This window comes from Empidonax traillii, unplaced genomic scaffold, assembly GCF_003031625.1.
Source record: "Empidonax traillii isolate 1590-97213 ecotype Southwest subspecies unplaced genomic scaffold, ASM303162v1 scaffold211:size764888, whole genome shotgun sequence".
NCBI classification, from domain to species: Eukaryota; Metazoa; Chordata; class Aves; order Passeriformes; family Tyrannidae; genus Empidonax; species Empidonax traillii.
In genome coordinates, this window is record NW_020955404.1 from 511,336 (window position 1) to 538,659 (window position 27,324).

General features: G+C 39.0%; 1 protein-coding gene across 4 annotated transcripts in view; it reads left to right on the forward strand.

Moving 5' to 3' along the window:
- Window positions 1-27,324, forward strand: part of IPCEF1 (interaction protein for cytohesin exchange factors 1) — a 74,985-nt gene that overhangs the window by 42,731 nt on the left and 4,930 nt on the right. For 3 of the 4 annotated variants that reach the window (XM_027887458.1, XM_027887461.1, XM_027887462.1), the window contains 6 exons: window positions 2,566-2,639; window positions 4,276-4,347; window positions 7,198-7,259; window positions 10,114-10,202; window positions 15,830-16,199; window positions 26,362-26,552. In XM_027887458.1, coding sequence (XP_027743259.1) covers window positions 2,566-2,639; window positions 4,276-4,347; window positions 7,198-7,259; window positions 10,114-10,202; window positions 15,830-16,199; window positions 26,362-26,552 — 858 coding nt within the window. The remainder of the gene's footprint in view (window positions 1-2,565; window positions 2,640-4,275; window positions 4,348-7,197; window positions 7,260-10,113; window positions 10,203-15,829; window positions 16,200-26,361; window positions 26,553-27,324) is intronic. The other variant, XM_027887459.1, reaches the window with a different exon arrangement.

A 27,324-nucleotide genomic window follows, 5' to 3' on the forward strand; every position in this document is an offset into this window, starting at 1 on the left:
AAAAGAAAGCATTTATGATTTCTATACACTTTTAATGTTTTAATTTTTCCCCCCCCCCAAGAATGACAGAAAAGATGACTTTCACATGTTCTGTTACTATGGTTTATTTGTAATTCTATTTGCTGACTGAAACAACACTCATAAGCTTTTACTGTTGTGACTTCCTTTTTTTCCTTCCTTTTTTTTTCTCTTGATGATTATGGAACTACATACCCATCAAACTCTTTTTTTCTATTACACAGATGGCATGTTTGAGATGTGTACAAGTAGTGCATTAAAAAGTTCACACCATTACCCTCTTCATTTGTAACATGTAAGAAAGGCCAACCTGCCTCAGACCCAAGTCACCCACTCACTCTCTTGATGGGTTACCCAGCTTAGGCCACGGATTTCATGCTGTGTGGGTGAGAAGGTACCTGGTTCTTGTTCTTAAACTGGGTTTATTGATTCATACTGTACAGAAACAACTGGCATTATATAAATTTCTCATCCAGCAATGCATGCAATAGTGACTATGATACCTCATGGACTGCTTTTTTGAGACTGATCTCTGGTGTTCTTAGAGTAGTCTTGGGAATGAAATAAGAATTTCAGTGCTGTTTCTGCACCCAATCCAGGAAGTGACCACTCTTTTTGCTACAGAAATGCAGAGTAATACATTCTCTATCTTTAGTACAGTGCAGCCCATGAATAGAGCTCCTTCTTTACTCCTACTCATTGGCTCATCCCCATATTCTTAGTATACTATGGGTCTGGGATGGTAATACTTGCTTAAGGTCTAACCAATTGTCATATGCATTATGGGGAAAAAAAAAAAAGACTTTTATGTAATCTTGTGTTCTTTTTTTTTTTTTTTTTTTTTTCCCCCTCTGGAATGTAAACAAAAGCTCCCCAAGCCACTCTCGAGCTGCGTTTTTCTGATACAAATACAATCAGAAAAAGTCCACAATAGCAATTAAGTGCTTTTTTTATACAAATGTTGCAAAATCAAGATATTTTCAACCCAGATGTGGAAAAACATCATTGTTTCTCCTGTATCTAAAGAAAATAACAAAATGCCCTTCTACTGATGCTTTTTTTTTTCTGTGTGTTTATATGTGTGTGTCCTGGAGCAGCAACTGGTGATGATGCAAAATATAAATCTCTCATCTGAATGTTTAATACATGTAAATGACAGGAATGTTTAATACATGTAAATGACTTATTGTATACCAAAGAACAGATATGCAGAGCTGCGGGGAAGCCACCCACTGAAATATCCATTCCATATCCATATTTCCATTCTTGGAGATACATATTTCCAAGAATTAAACCTCAAAGACTTGTCTTGATGAACATCTTTTTATAGTCTCGTCATATTCACGCATAATGAGACTTGAGATACTGTCAGTCATCTTTATTTATCCTCTACCTTTGTAATTGTGTATATTTTACCTGCTTTAACTCAGTGTACATTTTCAGAATCGTAATGTGCCTAGGGATAACGGCTGGGAGCAGCAAAAATGTGATTTAGGAATGAACGCTTTCTGTGTTTTGGAAAGTACATTTATTCCTGGCATTACGTGCTAGAGACTTTTGTCTACATTATATATTGTTCATCTTATGAGGAGTCCTAGTCTCATTGCAGATGACCAGATGTATGTAGATAGATGACGTAAAGGAAGATGTTTCCACTTCAGATGTTTCAGTTTCAGGCAGCAAGAACAGGAATTTTAGGCTTGCTGGTCACCGCAGTTTTGCTGGAGCAGGACTCTCTAAGAGAGAGTCCTGGCGACCAAGAACAGAGACGTCACTGCTCAGTAAACCTTCTTGCATCCAGAAAGGGCTGACTAGATATGAACAGTGTAGTGTAAATGTCTGCCTGGCTTTTGTTACCTCTTCTACCATGTAAAATTTCTAGGGGGAGTGATAGCTGGTTGGCCACAGCCACAAGAGGCTGGTTTACAGTGTTTAACAACAGAGCTCAGCTGTGTGGGATCATCCCCTTGCACTGTTTCACCTTGTGGGGTGGGATTATTCTGTATTGCCTTTGCCTTGCTCATTTATAGGCGTATGTGGGTGATCCTGCAAAATGGTCTGTGCTACAGTTATGTGGGGGCCATACTCCTCTATCTCTACTTAAAATCATTTTGGGTCGCTTTTGAATTGTATTTTTCAGCTATATGTGGATCATTATATGTAGTGCTGTTACATATCTATGTAACACACATACAGGCTTTATAATGGAACAAATGCTCCTTTATGATTGTATGTAACATCCGGACCTGAGAGGGTGATCTAACCCTTATTTATCCTTATTAATCAACAAAACCTATGCTCACACTCTGCCAGTTGCACCAACAGGAGTGGTGGCTTTTTAGCATCCAGGGTTTGCACAAATATAGATCACAGAGGAATATTTCATCGGGTGTTGATCTGTTCCTATGGTGATGAGCACGTATTTTTACAGTATAAAAAGCTGTCGAAACCAAGAATTTGCATGTTAAATATTATTCAGTACTGGAGTTTGCTAGCTTGCTAATTGGTTGATGTGGTGATATTTAATTATTTATTTTTTAATTGAAGGCTGAAAAAGCAGAAGGATTTATCAGACTTCCAGACTTCAGTGTGGATCGAGCAACTGAATGCAAAAAAAAGCAGTAAGTTTATGTCTTGTTCCAAATTTTGCATGATTTTTACAACATTGCAAGGAATGAATCTCAGAAGTCTTTGACAACAAAGCTGTGGGGAGTTCTTTTGTGTTGTATAAATAATGAGATATTAATTGAGCTACTGAAAGGAAACCATATTGCAAAAATATTTTTGAAAAATCTCTGCCAGATGTGCTTTGCTAAAACTACAAATGAAAAAAATAGATCAGTGTGCCAAATGTGGGTTTTTTTCTCCTTTTCATACAGTGATAATGAGTAAGCTGTAGTCTGTTTAGATAGCTCGTCTTAGTTGAGGAGGTCAGCAGTGGTGCAAGTAGTGTTGCTTCCCTCAAAGCTGGGACTATTCTTTAGGCTTCTGTGATGCAACTGAGCTTGGGCTGTACTTGAAGTCTTTGTTTGTGTGGGGAATAAAACCTTTGTTTAGCAGGGTGTGTATTTGAAAATATTGTTTCCAAACTCCGTATGCAGCACTGACCTCCATCTGCTTCTGAGCACACTTCAAAGGTTTGGAGGGGTGTTGCTGTTGTTCGAAATTATAAAGCTCAGCATGATTTTTATTGTGTCTCCCTCGAGAGAAAGCCTTCATTCTTCTGTTCGGGTCTCATACTGCAATTAGTTGTAGGTGTTCTTGAGGTTAACTGCGGGCTGGACTCCTCCAAGGACAGGGGACAGGTAGTTCGAATATGGGGCACTCCATTTTGTTTTCTCAGAGGAAAGGTTGAGTCACATAGTACAGAAACATGAGAAAATGTCTTTCACTTCATTGGTTGTTGTCTGGGAAGGAAATGTTCTCATCACTTGTTTGGGATAGGATAAGTTAGGAAAACCAGCACTCCTGGGTCAGCTAGGGCCCAGCCAAACTGCGCGTGTGTGTGCTTCCGTGGGTCGATCTCCTAATGAGGTACAGAAGAGGGAAGACACACAGTCTCAGGATTGAACATTGTTTTAGGAAAGAAAAGGCACTGAAAACTCTTAGTGGTGGATACTCAACCAAAGAATAGTTTGGGTCTGACACCAACAAACTGACTATTGAAGGTAGCCATAGCACTAACTCCATTTTGTTTGTTTCAAACCTGCCGTTTGCCTCTTTGGTGCCTCCTAAAACTTCTCTTGGAAAAGTCATTGAAAGGTCAGTCAGTGTTCACCAACTATGTGCCACTTATGACTTTACTGTGTCACATGTCCCTTCCCGCAGCCATCAGTTTTCCATGCTGTGGGATCTTAGCCTGATTAATCACTCATGGAAGATGTTCAATGCTTTGGGTCACTGCTGGTACTTCTTTTCAGATTTGCTTTAATTTTAGAGCTGGAGGAAGCAAAACTGCACACAGTATTTGAGGCCTGGGAATGCAACAGAATTATATAATGGAACAATGGAAGTCTTTGTTTTATTCTTAATTCCTTTCTTTTTCTTTCCTGTGGTTTATATTCTCTGAATAATGTGTGGCCTAGGAAATGAGCTAAAAATAGATTAGAGTTTTAAAGGAAGAGTTATAGGGATGGACAAGTTAATCTGGACTAATACAGTGGAGTGAAAATATATTTTAAATAATTCATTCAGCTATTATGTTTTCTTATATAAACTAGTTTTCTTTATATCGCTTATATTTTTCTTTTTCTAAAGTGCTATTAAGATCAGCCACCCACAGATCAAGACATTTTATTTTGCGGCAGAAAATGTTCTGGAAATGAACACGTAAGTAGGAGTGATTGGTCATGTTTCATCTTGTCTCATGCATGAGAACACCCTTTGAAAGTTCATTCTTCCACTGTGTCAAGTGCTTATTGACAGTTTTTTGGGGGAATTATTGAGTCTGGTTTGTTTTCTGATTGCTGAATGGAAGGAAACTGAAGAAATTTGTTCACTAATGGTAGTTGAAATCAGAATCATGTAATTAGCCCAATTTTGATACTAATCTTCCCAACATTTGCTGGTAAGATCCCTTTCTGACAGAGACGTGCTAAGATTTGAAAGTAAATTCATCACCTTGGGAGAAGTGAGGGCTTAATATAGTTTTGTCCCAGAAGTGAACCAGGACTCGAATATAATAGTGCCTGCTTTCAGAGTAGGGTGAAACTGTCACAGTTGAACAATCCTCGTGACAGATCAGAAGTTTGCTTTCCACAAATGTCCAGCAGAAGAACAACCTGATAGTTTTTAATGCAAGAAGTAAAAATGGATATGAATACTGCCATTTTGGAAGCCACAGAGCTATCAGAAAGATAATATTTTATACTGGTCCAATTTTGACTGATTTAGATTTATCACATATCTTCTTTGTGTTTTTTTACTTCAGATTGCAGTCCGTTCATGATGCTATTGCATTAAATGGCCAAATATTGGACACAAAGCAGTACAATTTAAATGGGAAGGGAGATCCTATGATAGTCAGGTCAGGATTATAATCATGGCTCTGCTGGTGATCTTCGTGAGATTTTTCATAGGTCGTTGACTATTCTTTCCCTCTATACACAGGAGACCTCGTACATATTTACCACAATAGAAAAGGAGTTTGAGAAAATGTGTGTGACCTTTGAAAGGCCTATAGATTCAGAAATGTACAATACTACAGTAGTGTATGTGCATAGATATATATTAATACATCTGTACTCTATAGATGTATGCACGTTAATATAGAAGGAAAGAATGCATTGTCCTTTGAAACTTGGAACAGCCCAGAACATTCTGGTGGGGAGTTAACCATCCATCTCTGTATTCCTGAATTTCCTATCAGAGCTCCTGAATGGAGTGACAGTTCTTGAGGCAGATAGGATGACTCAGAATGAGGGACTGCTGGACAGGAATCTTTCTGTAGAGAGAGTAACCCTGGTTGAGAGCGAACAGATGGAAGGATGTATGGAGAAGGAAAATTAGAGCTAATGGAGGACATTAGTGAGTGCTAACAGCCAGTTTGTAGCCCAGCTGGAAATTCTCATGTGAGACATGTTTAGTCTCATGTGAGTCAGTGATTGAAACCTACACAGGTGTCGCAGTTCTTATGCCCCCAGAACGATTTTCTTCAAACTCCACTTCTTGAGTAAATTTCATTTTGGCTTAGAACTATTTCACCTAGTGTTAAAGCAGCTTGCACTATGCTGCACTAATTTCTCACCATTGCAGCTGATGATGTTTTCCTTTGCAAAGTATAAAATGCATGCATTTATACATAGAGTACACACATATATGTCAAAACAGACTAAAAGACATCTGTTCTCTTGGCTCCAGTACTGCAAATACATATGTGAGTGGCTTCACTGAACTCACTGGAGCATTTGTGCGTGTCGAGTTACTGGCATGCGTCAACACTTGATGGATCATGGCCTTTTGTAACTCTTCATGCTTATATCTATATATGCATATACCTACGTGTATATCTATATCTATTAAATCAACCATGGATTTATTAATACAGCCAGTTGCTTCATTAATTTAGCATATATTTGCTATTGTCATGCACAAGTGAAAAGTAAAGGCATGCTGACTAGCTGCATGCATTTAGTTGGCCAGTTGTACATAGTTATTAGTGACTTCTCTTCCCTTGTCTTTAATGAAGTCTTGGAATTTTTTTAGCAAATCTTTTCTTTTGTTAAGGTGGGTTTTCATTTAAAAAATCATTCTGTTATGATTAGGTGTCAGAAAAGAGTCAATAAACCACTCTTACAGAAATGACAGTTTGTTTTTCTGAATTATGTGGCTCTATTGTTCATACTGCAGTCTAAAACTGTAGTTACTTTGATACTGATCTTTCTAGCAAATTTCCCGTAGCTTTATTAGAACCAAGATAAAACAAAACGTTTTTAGGTTCCCCTCTCCCCGCCCCCCCGCCCCAGAAATGAATTTTAATTCCTGCCCTTCATACATTCCCTATTCAGGTTTTGAGTTTTAATCTGAAAGGCTTGAGACTTTTCAGTTATTAGTTTCTTAAAACCTTGATAGATCTGAATGACATACAAGCAAACATAATACACAAAAAGTATATCTAGAGCATGTTTCTAGCTCTAGAAAAATGCAGCCACCTAGGAAGAGAAATTAAAAAAGCATTACTAGTAGCTTAAAGCAACACAGGAAATGAGACTTACTAAACCTGAAAGGACATAGGAAGTTGAAGAACACAGAATATTATGGTCAAAAAGTCTGTTTTTAAATGACTCAGATTCTTAGATGGTGCTGCAACAGTTTTGGCCAGGCCATCTGACATCTTCTATGGCTCCCATGCCTTTGCTTCATCTGAGGTGAAAGATGACACCTCAGTCGCTAGACTAAATCACTGACATGGTGTTATAGCACAAATACTTTTTGTTTAGCTTCCACAAATGCAACTCCTTGGTCATCAGTAGTGCTTTTTTTTCAGAATCAGGGAAAGAAGTATTCAGGTAATTGGTGTCTTTCTAGAAGAGGATCTAAGAAATAGATAATTTGACATTTAGTCTTCAAGCTAATGAAAATAGATGTGGTGTTGTAGAACACATCTGAAAGGTGCAAAACTCTGTCTATCTGAGGAGCATGCAAGTATCCCTGACTATATTCCCTCTGTTTCAAACACAGGTGGCTAAGTAAGCTGGGGATGGCTGTAGACCCTCAGACACCAAACGGGAAGAATGAGGAAGGTATGCTCCTAACTGGTTTCAGTGTGTAACTACATTGTGTTCTTCACAGTTTTTGTTTGACCAAATTTTTGTCAGCTATTTTCTTTCTTTTAAACTGTCATCTTGGGTCTGCCTGCTGTCTGAGCTCAGAGAAACTGCAGTGACACAGCACAGAGTAATCACAGAAAAAGAAAAAATTCTGAGAAACTGTGTGACTGAGGGAGACACACTGTGATCTTGTGAGAGGTGTATAACTACTTTCTGGCAGTTTGCAGGCTTGCTAAGCCTATCAAGTGTGAAGAGAAACAGCTATGCTGCTCTGGGTTTTGAGCTGGTGACTTTAGGAGCTGTACAACAGCACAGGAGCTTGCAGGCTTGGTAATAACTTGTGCACTGTAAACTCATCCCTAATGTCTTGTCCATTCCTGGAGATTTCAACAACAGCAATGTAAAGCAACAATGGGGTGGCAGCACTATTCTGGAGCCTACAGTTTCCTTCAGATCCAAGCCCAGGAGTTCATCAGGGAATGAGTAACTTGAAAAGTTAACTTAGGTGATGCAGCCTGTTTTGTCTAAGCACTGAAATGTTCCTCCCTGCATCGCTTCTGCTTTTTCCCAGAATTCAAGATTGGGGTTTCTGCCTGTTCTTGGGACATGTAATTCCATTATTGATTAGTTTGATCTGGCTTTGTTTATACTCTGGCTGCATTTATGCTCTACTATCAAAGAAGCTTTGGGGCTGGTAAACACAGATGCCACTGATTCAGCAGGTCTCATAAATTTCTTTTTTTTCAGTTCGTGGTTGTTTCTTGTCAGGAAACTTATTGATCCCTACACTGTCTAATTCCTCCTAAATGCCTGTGTCCTCTTTGAACCTAATTTTGTATCAAATCAGTTTAAGTTAAAGGGCTATATTGAGTATTAGGCTGTGTAGCAAGAACTGCAAAGTAATTGTACTTAGTGAGGAAGTGTGCAAATATGTTGTCCATGTTTTCACAAGGGAAGGGTGTGATGGAAAATGAGGATGGCCAAAATTTTATACATGAAAACAGTTTTTTTAGGCCTCAAAAATTGTAGTATTTGTTGTATTGGCTGAATTGAGAATTATAAAACAGTGACTCAGTCCACTCATCTTAATTAAAAAAATATGAACAAAACATACAAAATAATCCACTCAATAACCTCTGCAGTTAGTTATCTAATTTCCCTTCAATAACATAACATAGCCAACATTTTTTCAGCTTTTAAAGCTAGTGGACCATCTCCACAAAAAGGCCTTCTGATTCTAGTGTCAAATACCTCCTTGTCGTTTCATGCATGTTTTGTCACAGGTGATCAAGCAGCACGCACTGGTGTTCCTGGGTGGCTGTACCCTTGTAGAGGCATTGCTGTATTTCAGAAAAATGTTGTCAGTACCCACAGTCACTTCTGTTCCTGCTGACCCAGTTTTCCCCTCTGTATCACACCCCATAATTCTTCAGAAGTGTTGTTGCTTGTTATGACATTTCTTGTGTATTTATATACTTTTTTTTGTGTGTTAACACCACCCCCCCAACCTCATTTGCCTATTGAGAGTAACAGAAACAGCTGTTGATTCTTTTTGAGTTCTTCTGTGTGCCTAAAAGGGGAGCCATAGAAACAATAAGCTTTTTACTAAAAGTTACTCAAAAAGGCATTGATAGAGTCTTAGAATTTGATGTAGGCCTTACTGCACATGTGGTGCAGGCACTAGCTCCTGGAAAGGTTGCACGCGTGCTGGGAGATCTAGCAAAGGAAACTTTGTGGCCTTTCAGTACTTAAAGGGAGCCTGTAAGAAAGATGGGGACAAACTTTTTGGCGGGGGGCCTTTTGCAACAGGACAGGGGGTAATGGATTTAAACTAAAAAGGGGTCAATTTAGCCTAGATATAAAGAAGTAATTTTTCACAGTGAGGGTGGCAAAAAGCTGAAACAGGTTGCCCAGAGAGATGGTAGATGCCCAATCGATATCCCTACTCATTGCAAAGGGATTGGACTATATGGTCTTTAAAAGTCCCTCCCAACTAAAACTATTCTGTGATTCTGTAATCTTGCCCAATGTTTACAGGCAGGTCCTGGGAATAGGAACCAGCATCATACTGCCTCCCTTTTTCTGTGTTTTATCAATGATTATCACTTCATTTAATCCACCTTTTAAAAAAAAAAAGTTTTCATCTACTACACAGTTGAAAGAAATAACAGCATGACTGCCTCTGCTACATGTCAAGAGATATAATGAGTTTAAGTTTCTTTTTTGTTAAAAAGCAAAAGCAAAAAAAAAGTTAAGAAAAGATAAATGGGTAGTATAGCCCTGGAGTATTTTGTTATTACCTCTGCACATGTACTGCCAAGCCATATGGCATGCCTATGTGGGTTACTGTGTGGTGGCAAAAGACAAGGCTGCTCTGTGGTTTCCAAAGCATGATGTGAGCAATCTGTTTACAGCCAAAACCCTAATACCTGTTGCTAGCTTCAGGAAAACTTACTGATTACAAAGGTTAAGGAACTGACTCTTCTATTTGCAACAGCTCTCTCTAACTTCTACTACAAAGTAAGTCTTCATTTAAACACTACAAAGAAAGGAAAAAAAAACCCATCCCAAACCTACCTGTGAAGCTACCTAGAGCAGTGTTTCCTGTCATAGCAAATTAACACTTTTTTAAATTAAAAAAAAAAAATTAAAAATGCATTGCCATGAAGTAATGTAGTGTTACTGCAAGTGGGTTAGGAGACACTGACTTGTTAAAATGTGGTACTCAGTCCAGAACATCCTGCTTGTTGTTCTTTGGTTACCACGTCATTGCGAGGAATAAATTTTTTGGTCTAACACTTTTGCTCATTTTCCATGTCTGCCTCAGAATGTTACAGTGAAAGCGAACACGATGATCCAGAAATAACGGACACTCCACCTCCCCCCTACACAGTCCAACCCTCACCTCCTCCTTTGGTAAGTGTTCCAGTAATTAACCTGTTTCTTGTTGCAAACCAGTTATCACATCCTGCACTGCAGGGAGCTTCACACCGTAAGAGATCAGCTCCTTCCAATGCAGGCATATTTATCTTGCCGGAGAAAGGAAGGTGTCTACCTCATACACACACTCTATATTTTCTTTACCAGATTTTCAACACACTGCTATAAGCTACTTTTTCATACTGTTGTCTTTTTTTTCTTTAAAATCCACCCTGAAACTTCTTTCTTTTTGTGCCCCTGGTGGCATCATTCAATATTTGATTGAACTCTTTCTAAGACTGCTGAATTTGAAGCTGCATTTGTGGCAGTGAAAAGAAGTCAAGGGAAAGAGGCCTCTTCTAACAGTGATAAAATCTGTTCTTTTCCTCTACCTCTGAAATATAGACTATGAAGAAAGAAAATAGGCATCCTTCCAAAAAACTATGCATTTTTCTTTCTAAGTGTAGCATATTTGCCCAGAATATTCCTTCCTGTCTCACTTCATTTCACAAATTAGAATTAGCACTATGCAGCCTCGTGTCTAATCTAATTGACTCACCTAATTATTAGCCACATATTGTCTTATTCATCTTGTTTCTATATCATTGCTTTTCCCAGTGATCTCATCTCTTACATGTGCTTTAAAATGGGAGATTTACTTAATTCTTTGTCTAGAAATGAGTGATCTGTTTTAGGGTTGTAATGCAGCCCAGATAAGGAATCTTGAGTTCAAGGATCACTAGCTGAAAGTTAACATCGAGAGGTATGCAGTAATATATGAAATAGTTTCCTCAAATCTCATGGAGAGGAAGTGTCTGCTGCCTCACTGGTGTGGTACAGGTTCCTATGTGGCACAGAGGCAATGAAGCAGTAGCAAATCTGAAATACACAGATGAGCTAGAGAAACTTGTGTGATGATAGGCATTAAGAAAAGGAGATGTCATGCACAGGGTTACCTGTCTGACAATCTTTAATTAGCTCACATAAAGCTGGGAGCGTATGTCACACTGTCATCCACTTGCCCCCCTCTGTTTCAGTCAGATAAGTCAGTCTTCACTTCCTCTCCTGAAACAGTTTTGTAATGTTTATCACTGTAAAACAACCTGCCTGGCACTTGTGGGGTGCAGGATGTTCACTGCTGTGTAGAACGTGATTCTTTATGGCCTGTATTAACTAGAAGTTAAATGTGGCTGAGTGGCTATAAATATCAGAGAAGGTAAGAACTCTGCCATTATGTCTCCAACAGTTATTCCGGGCCAAGGGGCAATAATAAGGCATTTTGAATTTTATACCTCAGTGTCTCGCTTTAGGAGGCTGTAGATGTTTTTTCCGTCTGCTCACCTCTGAGTGAATGCTCCCATTTTTCCAGATGATGAGCTTTAAACAGGTGTTGTTTTTTAGTTTTCTGTTTTTCTGGCTTCCTGCTCCTTATTGGTCTGTTGCCGCAGGGGTGATCTCTGGTTTTCTCCTTCCCATATACTCCTCTTGAGTGCTGGCCTCCACATTTTAGCAGGGGGCTTGCAAATTGTCCAGGCAATTGTGTAAATGCTGAGGGGTCCTGTTTCCTCAAGCTTTCCCTTATAAAGATTATATTCTCTCAAGCCTTTACCTTTCCCAGCTGATGGTCCTTCTCATCCCCTCCTTAAAATCCCTTTCCCTGTGGACAAAGGTTAGTGTCTCCGGAGCAAAGTTGTCATCTTTTCACTCCAGAACTGGCCACTGGGACAAGCTCCAGTTGCTGTGGATCTGCCATGTGCTCAGCTTGCTTACAGAGTGAGTAGGAACGATTGGGTACCAATGCAGTTGTGTTTGACTGCAAGTCAAAGTCTTTGAGATTTAATGCCCCTTTCACTTCTGGGCAAGTGCTGGAGCAAGAAAACCACTGGGAAGATTGGAGAGGCTCAGCTTCTACTAGGAACTCAGTTCCAGAAGTGAAGCCCATGGTTGTCTCAGGGAAGGCTGGTTAAATATTGATTGTTGCACGTTTATTTGTTGCAGAGTTCCTGAACCAAGCTGTGAAGTCCCAAACATGGTAATGGCATGGGTTTGGCTTGATACTCTGTGGGTGCAACACTTTTGGTTGGCTTGGTTTAATCTTCTCAAATTGCAACTGGAAGTGAAACTCAGCCCAGCATCAAGAATGTCAGAGCCAATGACTAAAGTTAATTTCTATTTATTTATTTATTTATTTATTTTAATTGCGCCTCTTCCTCCTGAGTGCAAAGCCATTTTGCAAAATAGGATTTAGGAGGCATGGACATTTTAGAAAATCAAACAAACGTTGCCTTAGAGAGAAAGGCCTCCAAACTTCTTGAAATCAACTCCAAACTGAAAAATTACTAACCTGGAAACTAATATACACTCAGGTGAAGGCTCTTTTACATTTTAGAGCAGCAAACATTTTGCTGTACTTCTAGCATAAAGTTTATACTGGCTGTTTTATTCTCTGCTGACTAAAACCATTTTGAGACTTGAAAAAAGTAGTGATCATGAGCTTTCCATGTTCATCCGTACTTCTAGGTACTGTGGAAGAAAAAAGCAAGTGAGGAACAAGTAAATTTTAACATCTTTAGGACAAAAGTTAAACTGACCACCTGCATTAATTTATCCACGTGTGAATAGATTTACAGTTCAATAATCAGCAGATATGTTGAGACAATAGATTACAGCAATCCCCAAAAAGCAGTTGAGTTGTTTAATGGTCATAATTTTTCTCTAAAAAATGTCTAGAGACTCACTGATCTCAGTGGAATGCTTATGATCTGCTTTTTAAAATATCCCCAAATGGATATTTATTTTTATATGGATGATTGCAAAAATTCCAAAGGAACCACTCAAATAAGTTAAGTAAACATTTTTCATGCCAAAGAAAAAAACAAAACACAACACATATGTAGAGAAAAAGAAACACCTTCTGGCAGTCATTTATTCTCACCCACATTTTTTATTTAACACACAATGAAAATGAAAACAAAAATATATTCCACTCAATGTAGCACCGTTTTAATTTCAATAGCCTTTTTTTTTTCATGGAAAAATCCCAGAAAAATAGAGGTGAGATCTAACATCTTCCTTTCCTGGCTTTGAACAATTGAAATGACAGCATTCACATCATGTAAGCAAGAGCTTTTACCATTCAGTTGATCTGCTTTACTTTACAAATAGTTCAACAATTTTTCTTTGTGATAGGTGCTCTTAAATGAAATGCTTCACATCACCTGTGTTCCCTGTGGGCATTTTTAGCACTCACCCCTATAGTTTATGATGGCATCTGTCTGTTCTTTGCTTTAGGATGCATATGTGAAGGTTTCCATTTAAAAAAAAAATGCACCTGAAACACAGTGTTGTACTTCTCATAAGAGGAATATAAATGTCTGGGTCCTGCAATGTTTGGGAAAGTCTTCGAGGAATTGTTTAAGGACTAGAGAACTTAAGTCTTCTGAGGAACAGCTGAGGGAGCTGGGGTTGTATAGCCTGAAGAAGAGGTGGCTTAGGGGGAACCTCATCACTCTCTACAACTGTCTGAAAGGAGGTTATACTGAGGTGGAGGCTTGTCTCCTCTATGGCATCTGCAGTGAGAGGACTAGATGAAATGGTCCTAAAGTGAGACAGGGGAGAATTCAGATTAGATATTAGAATTTTTTTTTTTTTTGCTGTTAGAGGGTCAGGCATTGGAATAGGTTGCCCAGGGAGGTGTGGAGTCACAATCCCTGGAAGTGTTTAACAGGCACCTGGATCTGGTGCTGGGTGATGTGGTTTAGGGAATGCAGAGGTAGTGCTGGTTGATGGTTGGACTGGATGACCTTAAAGGTCTACTTCAACCTTGACGATTCTATGATACTATGAATGGCCTTGAAAATTTACAAAAGTGAAGAAACTGTTATAAACAAATGGTATCCACAATCTGATATTGGTTTTCCTCATCTTTTGAATTGAGTAGTAGTTATATGAGGCAGCTGTATTAGAAGCACAGGAAGTCAAATCTACTTTGTTGTTTTTAATGTAAAAAGGAAGTATACATTACAGTATGCAACACTGAGTTGCAGAACTTTATATATCATGACCAAAAAAATTGTCCCTCTTGGTTTGTTTTATTTGAGTAAATCTTATTTCTGGTTTACCAGATTATAAATAGGTATTCCAGACTACTCCCTTTATTGTGTTTGCGGCTTGTCCAGGTTTCCCTAGCAACACCTTCTCAGTATTCCAATACTTGGTCTAGTTATCATCTGTTTTGATTCTTGCACAGATCTATTCTACATTATATTGAGAACATAAACTTGCCAGAATTGTGGTCTATCAAGTCTGGTATTTTGATACTGGCATTGACCAGTAGCAGATGACTTGCAGAAGGAATAAATTTCTGGAGGAGCATGAAATCTGGTTTTCATATCATTATGATCTCATCACAATTTCTGATAGGTTCTGCTAAGAGCTTCACTATAAGGCTTTATCTTTCCTCCTCTTCCATTACTTTATTTGTCACTGTCAATTGATTCCGTTCTGGGTATTTTTATGTATATTTGTGTGTTTTACATGTGTTACTTGGATATTTGACTCTCTTAGCTAATCTCATCAGTACTGTTTGGTGGGTAAAAAGTAGACTAGTGATAGTTCTTCGTGAGTTGTTTCTTGAGAACAGATAATAGTACAAATTAACCAATGTAAACTTCTAGTGTAGACAAAGACCTGGGCACCCAATCACTTGACTGGGAAGCTAAATATTTCTCAAAACTTTGTTCTTTCTCTCAACCTTCCTTTACATGGAATTGTGCATGTACCATACCCTCTGTCATTCAACTCCTAACTAATAATGATGGCTTTTAGATGTCTCTGAGACCTCTCTGGTTGTATGTGTTTCTGTTAAGGCAGGGTAACAAATGGAAGCCTATTGAGTATTAAAGGCCTTTGAACGTCTTAATGATTTCTGACATGTTTCTTGTGAAGTTTGGATCCTTTTCCAGATTCATATGCTGAAGGGTGAATCTTAGCAGGTGAACAAGCAGCACAAATCTTGTACCATTCCCCATTTCCTACCCTTTGTCCCACAGCTATTTGTTTTTATTTTCCACCATTAACTTACCTATCAGCCTTCTTGTCTTGGTGAATGATTATCCCTTGAAGGGATCAGGTAAAATACTTTTTTACTGTACTTCAGTGTACTTCAGTGCTTGGCACCAATAATCTATGTATACTGCACTGGTGGAATTGTTGAATGCTTCAAGAAAACTTCATGTTCAATGGCTAATTTGGAGTTTCACTTCTGCACTCTTGATCAGACTGATAAAGTGAACACAAATTAAACAGTGAAGATGAATGTGAGACTAGCATGGAAGGCTACGTTCAACACAAGATTTTTCCTTGGTCTTTTATTTCTATACATTGTCAGGTTTGTATCTCTTTTCCTCTGGCCTCCTTGTCACTTAGTTTGTGAAGCTACTGCTCTGTAGGAGATTGGCTGCCATGCCTCAGGCTTGTTTGAATGGGTAATTAATCAGATTACATCAATTTTTAGTTATTTAGCATTTCAACTGTATACCTATAACATGTAGAACCTAGGAACAATAATGACTTGTAAATAATTTTTCTTTTTTCTTCCACCTCTGCTTTTTGTTTCTGGAAAGCAGGATCAGCAGAAGTCATCTTTCACCTCGACTCTATCAAGTGAAGCATCTTGTTCTCTCTCCTCTCCCGAAAGCACTTTGAACTCCCAAGAGTCATCATCTTCCCTCGCATCCAAAGTGGTTTATTCCGAGAGGCAGTCCTGGCTTGACCTAGTTAACAGCTCTGCCACAGAAGAGGGTGATCAGCCTTTAACTTTCTGCGTACAGATTCATTCTGATGAGCCGCCAGAAGCAGTCTGTGGAGAAGCAGCAGAAAGCCAGGAAGTCCAGCTTTCCCAATCTAATGGTGGATCCCAGAACTCTTACTTAAGTGCAGATGCACATTGTTTAGCAGTGCCAGATGCAACAGGACAGAGATCACTAGCCAAAGGTGAGCTAATGAGTTATGAGATTTTTGCTGCAGAGCCAAACAGTATGAGAGTTCAGGGGTTTCCTCAACTTCCTTTTCCCTTCTTTCCTTTATGTTCTTTACTGAAGGGTTTTCCAGTGGCACATCATTTTTAACAAACATTTACTTTATTGCACGTTATATATATAGCCTAGTATCTAGCCGGTAGGTATCTTTACAACTTTTCTCAAATTTTACCTGCATGTTAGATCATAGCTTCTATGTATAAATCTAACAGAGATATGTTTTTATTAACTGTCTTTATTTCAATGCAGATGTCGTTTATTAGTTGGAATTGAATCAAAATGTTTAGAAAGTGTGTCACAGAACAGATACTCTAAGCAAAATGGAGCATGTAGTTAGGTCAATCTAATTTTAAAAATAAAAGCAGTTGTATTTACTTGAAGTAATACTCCCTATTTGTTTCATTAAAATTCATTGTAATCATGAGAAAACAACTGCAATCCTGAATCAGAAAGTCCATTAAGACTGGATTTTGTCTAAGCAGATAGATTTCTGCACAGGTATCCTCCTACTGAAATGAAATGAAATGAAAAAGTTGGCATAGTTCCAGAATTTTGTTTTTGCTACTCTTCATAACTCTCCTGCATAGCAAGACAATATCTCCCGCCTTTTCAGCAAAGCTTCTTCATTCTGCATTAAAAGTAGTTGAAGCCTAAGTGGTGCTCATGGCATACAATTATTCTGCTTAGAGAGGTAATACATAAGGAAGAAACAACTTTCTTGTGCATCATCTCTTCCCACGATTCCAAATCCTTGTAAGGACCTTCAGATGGGTACTTTCTTTCTGAAAGAGCAGGGTTGCCTCAGCATAGAGCAAAACAAAGGTGTATCTAAAAGCTTAGGCTGAAGGTAATTCAAAGGTGGAAAGAAACAGTACTGGAGTCCTTGGGAACACAGGGTATTTCTCTGTAGATGAACATAGCACTAGTTGAAAAATGATAGTATAGGGCACGTTGTGTTGTCAGTCTCCCTATAGTTTTACATATATCAACAGTTAGAACCTCTTTATTTTGTCATTTGTTTTTCTGATTTTACAAAAAAAAAAAAAAAAAGGAAATTGAGCAAAGGAAATTTTTAACAAAAGTGAAAATTAACTCACTGTTTTGTGCTCAGCTTCGTTGTCTGCCTTCTAGGGTGCTCTGCTAGAAAATTCTGTAGCAATGAAGATCAGTAGGAATTAAAGCCCAGAGTGATCGTATGTCCTGTTTCTGTGTGATGGAAAAGAGTGCTATGCTTTGTGAGAGTTATTGTGGAATCCAATTCCAAGTTCTGGATTTACAAGTTGAGAAAAGGCTGCAGCTAACAGAAAAGGTTTCCCTAATGAAAATGTCACAAAGACATAGTAAATGCACTTTTTTTTTTTTTTTTTTTTTAATTTTACCTTCTGTTAAGTTTGACATAGCAATGCCTTGGAAAACATTATTAGGAACATTCATGTAGATTGTTAGAATGTAGGTCACATATGGAGTAGTGGCTTGAGATCCTGCTGAGCAAGATTCAGTGGTTGCCTTTCAGAAATCTAAACTTTTGTTTAGAATGTGCTACTCTGGTATTGTCAGCAATCCTGCAACAATGTGTAGGTTTGTGCTTTCCATCATAACTGTAAGGGTAACTGTAATTTTTCCAGGTAATTGTAAGGTACTTTTATGAATGGTCATAGAATTAGCATGACACATTCACAATAATTTGAAGTATAGCTTAATATGCTCAATGATACTATCCAATAACAATGGAATTAAAATGTAAATCAAGGTACATTTTGACATATTTCTGCAGTTTGCAAGGTGGTTTAATTTTTCCAAGATTTTTCCTGGGAAAATTAATTCTGTTGCCCACTGCTTAGCTGATGGGCAACCCTGATGGCAGAACACAGAACCATCCTAACCACACTGGTGATCGCTGACAGAATTCCAGAAATAGATTATTTCACTGAGACAGTCACTATGGAAACTGTATAATCTCAATAGTTATTGTCTGCATCATAACCCATTGTTGAGCAAGCAAGATGTACACCATACACAGGTTTTTCTTTCCTTTATCAGTCTGCATATTATGGGGAGGGTATGGAAACTATCGGTGTGTGGAGCCCTCCCTGCGATGGCCACTGAAAAAAAATTTAGGAAAGAATTTGCAAGGAGGTTAAACTACTTCTCTTTGAGAACAAGGAAGAAAAAAAGGATTAATATAAAATAGCAATTCAGTTCCAAATGAAAGTTATCAAAAAGGATGTAACTCTGGTTCTAAGGCTTACCCCCTAAGAATGCACTACTCCAGTTAGTTGATAAGAATGTGCAAAGATACTGTGAGATGAATTCAAGCTGTGGGGGTAAAATGTAGCTGCAAAATCTCACAATTTACAAAAACTGCTAAAAACACCCTTGTTGTCTAATGTGAAACAAGAAGACATACCTCAGTGCAGTCCATAATATTTGCTTTATGGAGCTTCTGAATAGTGCATTTCTGATGTGTTTCAGAGTAGTGAGATTGCATCCAGGAGGAGACAAATCTGTCTTCTGGCAGCATTTGTCCTGAAAGCACTTGTTCCCTGTGTGTAAAGATGGCCCTGCTGTCACTGGAACAGCTGTGTGGTCCTTAATCCCACTCCCCACAGAACCTCGAGGTGTGTCCGTACTCTTTCCTTCTCCTTGTGAAGATTAAAATAACCTGTCACACACTCTGCTTCCTGGCCACATTCTATGTGGTAAAACACCATGAAGCATTTTTGGTTGTAGCTGATGAGAACCTAGAGCTGAGGTGAAAGTTTTCAAGAACTGAATAGCACTTTTGTTGGCCAAAGTCAGAAATGGAGTCCAACCTAAGAAAAATTGGTACCTAGAAGGAAGAAAGAGTAGCTGTGGTTTTATGGGAAGAGCTTACGATGAAAAAGTACAAAAATAGTGAAGAAATTTTAGTGATGAGTTACCAACAAAAGAAAAGGTTTTCAGAGACGGATGAAACTCTGTAAGAGGAGCCTCAGATTCAACTAAATGATAATGGATTATTTTTTCAACAACAACTATTTAATGAACTCTGATAAGCAACTGTGAGTGTCTGGTGGAAGGAGCTATAACGTGATATTTTTCACAATCTTTCCAGCCACTCTCAGCAGTGTTGTGAACATTCTCAGCCTTAACTCTCAGCACCAGTTACTGGGGAGACTTTTCATACCAGAGAGTGATATACAAAGAAAAAGAAGGGGAACTGATCAGTTTTCTCTTTTGAAATGTAATCGGCATTATGGTTTTATTTGATTTTGGGGAATATTTAATATTTTGGTGTTGAGGCTTGCTACATGCACTATGACAAAGGATTCTAAGCTGCCTGTGACACAAAGAAACTGAAAGATAAACAAGAAACAGTTGAGAATACAAACAACTAGCTGACTGCATATGAGCTCTATATCCAAAAGCTAGCCTTGTTCCCTCTGGGATGGCTAGGCTATCCTTTGCATTTTTTTCTGGCAGTCACTAGAACAAAAAGTATCTAAAAGATGCCACCATTATCATCAAAAAATATGATAATGAAAGGAACTGAAAGGTTACTATAAGATAATAGGAAGGTCTGTTTGTATTTGTTTAGGGATCTACTACTACAGCAATAAGAATCCTTCTTCCTTGCATTTTATGTAGGTTTTATGATCATATCAAGTTAATACATCTTGGCAAGGAATTCTTATTTTACCACTTCTGGTTTATTTTACCTTAACTCACAGCAGCTGGTAGAAGATCTAGTGTGTGCTGATATTTTCAGAAACCTGGACAGCTTTACAAATACCACTTGAATTTTATCTGGATTGGTTTTGTGGGAAGGAGTTGGTTAAATAGGAGCTGGATGCATTCAATTCCTTCTGTTCTCAGAACTGACATCCTCTTCCCCTCTGGAATCTGCCTGTGCCAATAATAGCCAAAACAGATCCTCTGGTGTGCTCTAGCCCCTTTTTACCTTCTGCAAAAGTTACAGAAAAATGGCTAGATCATGGCTGAGACTAGCCAAGAGGTATGCCTGTGGTGAGAACAACTGGGTAGAGAAACAACTGTGTTTGATTAATCATTTTGTTTTGCATTAAAAAAGCTTTAGAAATAACAGTGAAAACTATTGTCCTACAGTTTTCTGAACTCTCTGAAAAAGAGTTACTTACTTCTTTTGTTTCCAGTTCAGTCCGTTCATTAAAATTCTACCCCTCACTTCTGAGTCCACTATACTGTTATAGACAAGAGCATCTGACTGTTGGTGGTAACATACTTTTCCTGTTATTTTCTTCCAGTTTCTCCTACCTTTAGTTCTACATTTGCCAGTGAGGAGCTTGCTTAAGCTATGCTCACCTAAATAAATTTTTTCCTATATTTTATGTTCCATAGTCATGTGGGAAATGTGATTTCCCTGAGGTGACATCATATTCCTATTAAAAAGGGAGTGGGTAGGTAGGTAGGTAAGAGCAAAAGTGGTTTATGAGTTTTTTCCTCTGCTCTCTTCAGCTGGACTGTGTGTTGTTCCATTGGCATAAAAAGATTTGACAGAATCAGAAATAGAAGTGCTGGCAAAGCTACAAGAAACTCATAAGAGTAGCAAGGACAGGAGGAAGAAGCAGATTTTTTTTCCTCTGGGATTAATACACAACTGGGGGTCTGTGAGATCTCAGTTACTGAATAGGAGAACAAATATTTACATTTCAGACCGGATTTAGTAAGATATGTTCTCTTGGAGGTAGTTTTCAATGAAAAATGCTTTTTCTGCCAAACATTTCCAATTTCTGTATCTTTACCACTGGGAAACAGTCAGCTTTATTTTTCACAGCTGCTTTCTGAAAAGTTCTGGATAGTTTCACTTTTGTAGGCTTAAAGAGCATTAAAGTTGATATTTCAAACAGACTCCTGTATTGCTGCTCCAAGGTGGGGAGTCTTAATACCTTAATGTCTCCAACCTGTAGCAAGTTGGCCAACAGGAGGAAGGAAGCTGAAAATTGAGGAGGTGAAGATCAGACATGCTGAACCTCTGGCAACTTGTTCTTCTCTGTGATATCTCCTGTTATTTAGACAGAAATTCCAGATAAGTGGCATCAAGCCACAAAATCGTGTTTTACTTCCCCTGAATCAGAATTTGTCTGGAGTTGTGCCTTGCCTGAAATACTACTACTACCCTAATGTAGAAGGCCTCTTTCTCTTGTATGTGAAACTATTTCAGTGCAGAACTTCCCTTTTCCTCAGGTCAGTACTGGTTATAGAATCACAGAATCAACCAGGTTGGAAAAGACTTCTGAGATCATTGAGTCCAACCTATGACCAAACACCACCTTGTCAACTAGACCATGGTACTGAGTGCCACATCCAGTCTTTCCTTAAACACCTCAAGAGACGGTGATTCCACCACCTCCCTGGACAGTCCATTCCAATGCCCAATCACTCTTTCTGTGCAGAACTTCTTCCTAATGTCCAACCTAAACCTTCCCTGGTGCAGCTTAAGACAGTGTCCTCTTATCCTATCGCTGGTTGCTTGCGAGAAGAGATCGACCCCCATCTGGCTACAACCTCCTTTCAGGTAGTTTTAGGGAGTGATAAGGTCTCCCTTGGACCTCCTCCAGACCAAACAATGCCAGCTCCCTTAGACAATTCTCATAGGACTTGTGTTCCAGACCCTTCACCAGTCTCCTTGCTCTTTTCTGGATGTGCTCCAGCACCTCAGTATCCTTTCTAAACAGAGAGGCCCAGAACTGGACACAGTACTGGAGGTGTGGCCCCACCAGTGCCGAGTACAAGGGAAGAATCACTTCCCTGGTCCTGCTGGCTACACTTCCTGCTGATACAGGTCAGGATGCCATTGGTCTTCTTGGCCACCTGGGCACACTGCTGGCTCATGTTCAGTTTCTTGTCAATCTTAACTCCCAGATCCCTTTCCACCTGGCTGCTCTGAAGCCACTCTGTGCCCAGCCTGTAGTGCTGCAGGGGGTTGTTGTGGTCGAAGTGCAGGACCCGGCACTTGGCCTTGTTAAACCCCATACCACTGGATTGAGCCCATCTATCCAGCCTGTCCAGGTCCCTTGGCAGAGCCCTCCTGCCTTCCAGCAGATTGACACTCCTCCCCAGCTTGGTATCATTTCCAAATTTACTAAGGGTGGACTTGAATCCCCTCATCCAGATCATCAGTAAAGATATTAAACAGGACTGGGCCCAGCACTGATCCCTGGGGAACACCACTGGTGACCGGCCACCAGCTGGATGCAGCCCCGTTCACCAGCACTCTCTGGGCCCGGCCCTCCAGCCAGTTCCTGACCCAGCACAGAGTGCCCCTGTTCAAGCTGTGGGCTGCCAGCTTTTTCAGGAGTATTCTGTGGGGATGGCTTTCCTGAACTCAAGGTAGACACATCCACAACCTTCCACTCAGGCTGTGAGGATGGGGGGAAGGGCAAAGTGCACAGTTTGTGTATTCCCGCTGATTGCATGTACACAATCATAAATGCTCACAATATGTAATATCCTTCCAATGTGGTCGTTTGTTCCTTACCACTAATCCTTTACTTGGTCCTGAGAGAAAAATGAATGTATTTTATCTTTAAAATAGGACGAGATAAAGAAGTGCTGTAGTAGCATTTCAGTTTCCTAACTTGCATGACTGAGAAAGAAAGTGCTTAGCTTGAAGAGTGGCTGGTGGAAGAGATAACTTGCAGTATTTTATTCTGAAGTGACTTTAAATGTGTCTGCTGTTAGCTGCATGACCCAGCTGGAAAGACTCATTCCAGAGCAATACTAGTGGGGCCCAATCTGTCCATAATATTAAGATTTTTTTGCCAGTGGAATATATCCATCATTATAAACCTTCAGAAGTTAAAAAAAGCTCAGAGTAGGGGTGGTATATTTGTCTTTGTGAGGCTGACACAGACAATCTGTTCATTTTCACACCAGGGCATGACCTTATGTCACCGTGTGCTTTTTGAAAATATTTTTAATTTCTGATGGAAAGCAAATATTTTGTAACAATTCAGTAGTATGGTCTAGACACCATAGGTTTCTTTCATATGAAGAATCAAAGTGACTGCGGCCTAAAAATACATAACTGGTGAATACCTGTGCCTCTGTTAGAGACTTGCTCCTCCGCAGGTGGAGTATCCACTTCCAACTCCAGGTGCAAGCAATATCAAGTTCAGGGAAAATGTGCCAGGAATACTTGAATCTAGAGAAAAACTCCATCCTGCGCTTAATTTCTGAGTCATGTTCCTTTATTTCTAGTACCCAACCTTAATTTTCTCTCAGATGTTTTGTGGGAAAAGCAAGCAAGCAAACTACAGGTAGTGGTTTCTTAGTTTACTTTTGACGTGTTAAGAGGCTTGTGAAATACTATAATGCACCATTGTGTGTGCGAGGAGAAATATATTTTCTTATCATAAATCACTTTATTAGATTTGTTGATTGAGCAGTAAGCATAAAGCCTTTGCCCTTCCTCCCTTACCTCTCCCTCTCTCAGATTTACAGCATCAATTTAGCGCATTCAGTGGCAGCTTCAAGCCTGCAAAATGTGGGCTTTTGCTTTCTGAGCTTGGCTCAGGGGAACTCTGGACACTGAAGGTAAAATTTCAGGTAGGTAACAGACAGTCTGGCCTCAGCCTATAGATGTTTATTGGCAGACATACTCTGTCAATAGCAACATTATCTGGTTCTATGCAAAAGCACAATATTAAGGTACTAATTTGTTGCTTTTTAACTGTGGTTGAAGTTCATCAAAGATGGAGACAAAAGTACTATATAACTCACACTTGGCTCTACATACCCTCTAGGTTTCACTCACCCTCGCTGTGCAACACTTTGCTGAAATCCCATGTAATTGCTTTACTGTCACTTCCTTTATCCAGCTGATCTGAAGAAACTGGTATATTCCTTCCTTCTGAAATTACCTGATTCTGAGTAATCCTTTGGGGAATGAGAATGGTGGAAGAATAAGAAATAAGAGAGGAGTTTAAGTTCACAGTGTTGAAAGACTGCAGGAGATGAGTGCACATTGCTGGTCCAGTGCATCATCTGGGAGCCTTTTGCTAGGCTTTTCTGACTTTGGCTACATTTTTTTCCTGTGCTGAGTATTACTGTCACCTTACAGTCACCCACAAAATGTATAAAGATATCAGAGTACTTAGCATGGAAGAAGAACGTTCACTGAGGGTGTTTTCTCATGTTTGCTGCTTTGTGACCCTTTTAGAACACTGAGGAATGTTGTGAGTTAGCCTCAAAAAGTATCTTGAGAAGGAACCTTATGTCCCCCATGGATTGACTATATTTAGAAGTTGCTGGACAGGATCAAAGCAATTTGTTTTTTTTCTTCTTATACACTTTTTCTTGTATAGCTGATAAAGGTCAATTTATTTCTCCAAGTGTTAATGTGTACACTTCTGATGGGTGATGTCTACACTAGAGTTGAGCCAGTCCTGCTCAGGAGCTGGCTAAGGAAACAAACAGCTTCTTCATCTCAAGAAAGTAGGTAGGAAACTAGTTATAATTATAAGCCTCCTGGTATTAGCAGACCATTTTCAGGAAATACTACTGCCGTGTATTATGCCTTACACTTCAATTTTTTTTTTTTTGTTTCCTGCAGCTTGTTAAATATACAACAGTTCTCTTTTTCCTCCCCCAGCAATGTGCCAGTGTTGGAAGTTATATTTAGTTCTTGTCAAGTTACAGTAGGCTTTTTATAAGCACACAGTAGCGAAGAATAGGACGGCAACACAGTGAAGACAAATATTTATAGCCTATCATAAATGTTTTCTGTAATCTAAATGTTTAGAAAGAACAGGGGTGTAGAAGGATGCAGTGCTTTATAAAACATGGAAAAGATAAGGAGCAGGCTCCTAAGCGTGCTGACATGTTGGAGAAGTCTTTTTGGCTGCAGCATGAGTGAACAAAAAGACTTCTTCCTTTTGTTCAGAAAATATTTGCTGACCAAAAATGATTTAGAAAAGTAAATGTTTAACATTTCATTAAAAGAGAAAAGTGCCCAGCCAGTTCGATGGGCATCTGGAGGAGTGCAGTTGGGAAGACCAACACTACTACCCCCAGTGAAATAAAAACAAATATTATTCCAGTGGATCTTGATGGATTCGTTAGCACCCTGAAAACAGCAATAACTTTAAGATTACCTTTAATGATCACTGAAGTAGAAAAACTTGCAGTGTGGGCTGAAAGACAAGAAGTGATTTGTGCAGTCTGTTGCTGAAAATGGCCTTCTTCTAAAACACCCCTACATATGCCTGGTACATTTTTGGCCTCTGTCTGTTAATTTTTAAGTTGTCTTTTTTTTTTTTTTTTTTTTTTTTTTTTTTTTTTTTTTTTTTTTTTTTTTTTTTTTTTTTTTTTTTTTTTTTTTTGAGAAATGTCTGCTTCAATTTTCATCTTATTTCATGCTATTCTCAGCTCTTTACTTGCTTATCCTTTCATGTCCTCACTGTCATGGAAGATGGTCCTGCAGCTTGGGAGCCACCAGAATAATTAAGGTGGAGATAATCAAGGTTTTGTTGTGAGACACTACAAGCAAATTCTCTGCTGCAATCTGTGAAATTCAGGGGCTAGGCATTAGATACCCTAAGCGTTCTTGCTTTAATCTGTTTCCTAAGGACCTTCTCTTGAGGCCCCTGAAAATGTTCCTGTGTTTCATTTAATCACTCAATTTTTTTTTTTTTAAACTCTGTTTTCAGTAATTACCAAAACCTGATGATGAATTGTCACACCAAGTAGAATTTGGTCTGTGAGTTGCTAGGCAGAAATGTAATTCACTGTACATAACATGTAGGGAAGGGTAAATGGGTGTAGATGCTATCAAAGTTGATTTCATTCAAACACAGAATTACTGACAGTTGTTCAAAGTCTGTGATATATTCAGAGCATTAAAGCAGCACTCTATTATTGGAGATACAGGCTCATATCTGTTTGGATCATTACCTGATTCTTAAAAAACATTTGAGTTTGGAAAGTACGTCTTTCTGATATGCATTATTACCCTAGAAATTACCCTAAAATTGCCCTTGATTTTAACTCTAGTTAACTTTTTGACTTGGCTAGAAGCTTTCCTAGAGGCTGAACACAACATTTCTGCTATCTGCTGCTACATTCATGTTCTCATACCCAATTTTTTATTTTCTTTGCAGACCAGGAAAAATGTGATGATGATGAGATGGAGCGACTTTACAAGTCATTAGAGCAAGCAAGCCTGTCTCCCATTGGTGATCGTCGTCTGTCAACGAAGAAGGAACTGAGGAAGTCATTTATCAAACGCAGCAAAAACCCTTCCATTAATGAGAAACTCCACAAAATTCGAATGCTGAACAGCACATTAAAGGTGAGTTTGCAGAGCTGGCCAAGGAAAAGCGTAAGAGAAAGAAACAGTTTGGCTGAAAAAAGAAGCAGCATAGATTTCAGCCAAACTCTAATTACATTTTTACTGAAAACCCCAGAGAATTTGAGTTTTGATTTTTTTTTTTCTGCTTCATTTTGATTACTGATCTGTGTTTTGTTGTTCAGTTTGAACTGGAAGCAGAGGAAATAGTTCAGCGGGGACTCATCTTGCAGAATTTCCAGCGCATTTGGAAAATTTAATAAAGAAAGCTTCTCTTAGCTAGCTGCAAAACTTGCAAACTCAGCTGAATGCACTAAACGGGGGAGCCTTAAAAAAGGAAAAGCAGACAAAGTATGCTGATGATAAAGGACATGAAAATGACCCTGAGCCAAAAAAAGTTTTCCTTATGTGATTATTAGAGAATGTACAGGATGTGCCAAAGCTATTGTAAAGACCTCCTGTAACTAAAATATATTTAATAACAAAAGCATCCTGCTTTTAAGCTGCAAATATATCTCAAACTGGAGGGGTGTAGGGGTTCAGGAGAACATTCCATGAAAGGGCTAGTAAATCTGTCTGGAATATGGGGATTTATGACGCTGTTTGCCAGCATCAAGTGTCACGGGATTTCAAAACCTACTTCTGAATGGTACTGTGAGAAATGAATGAAGCGGTTTTATTACAAGCAGGGTTTCCATAATTTCCTGGTGGTGGGAAGTTTTTTGTGTGTGTGATCAGGGGTGTTCTGCAGTTCCTGTGGCTGCAGTTCTGTTAC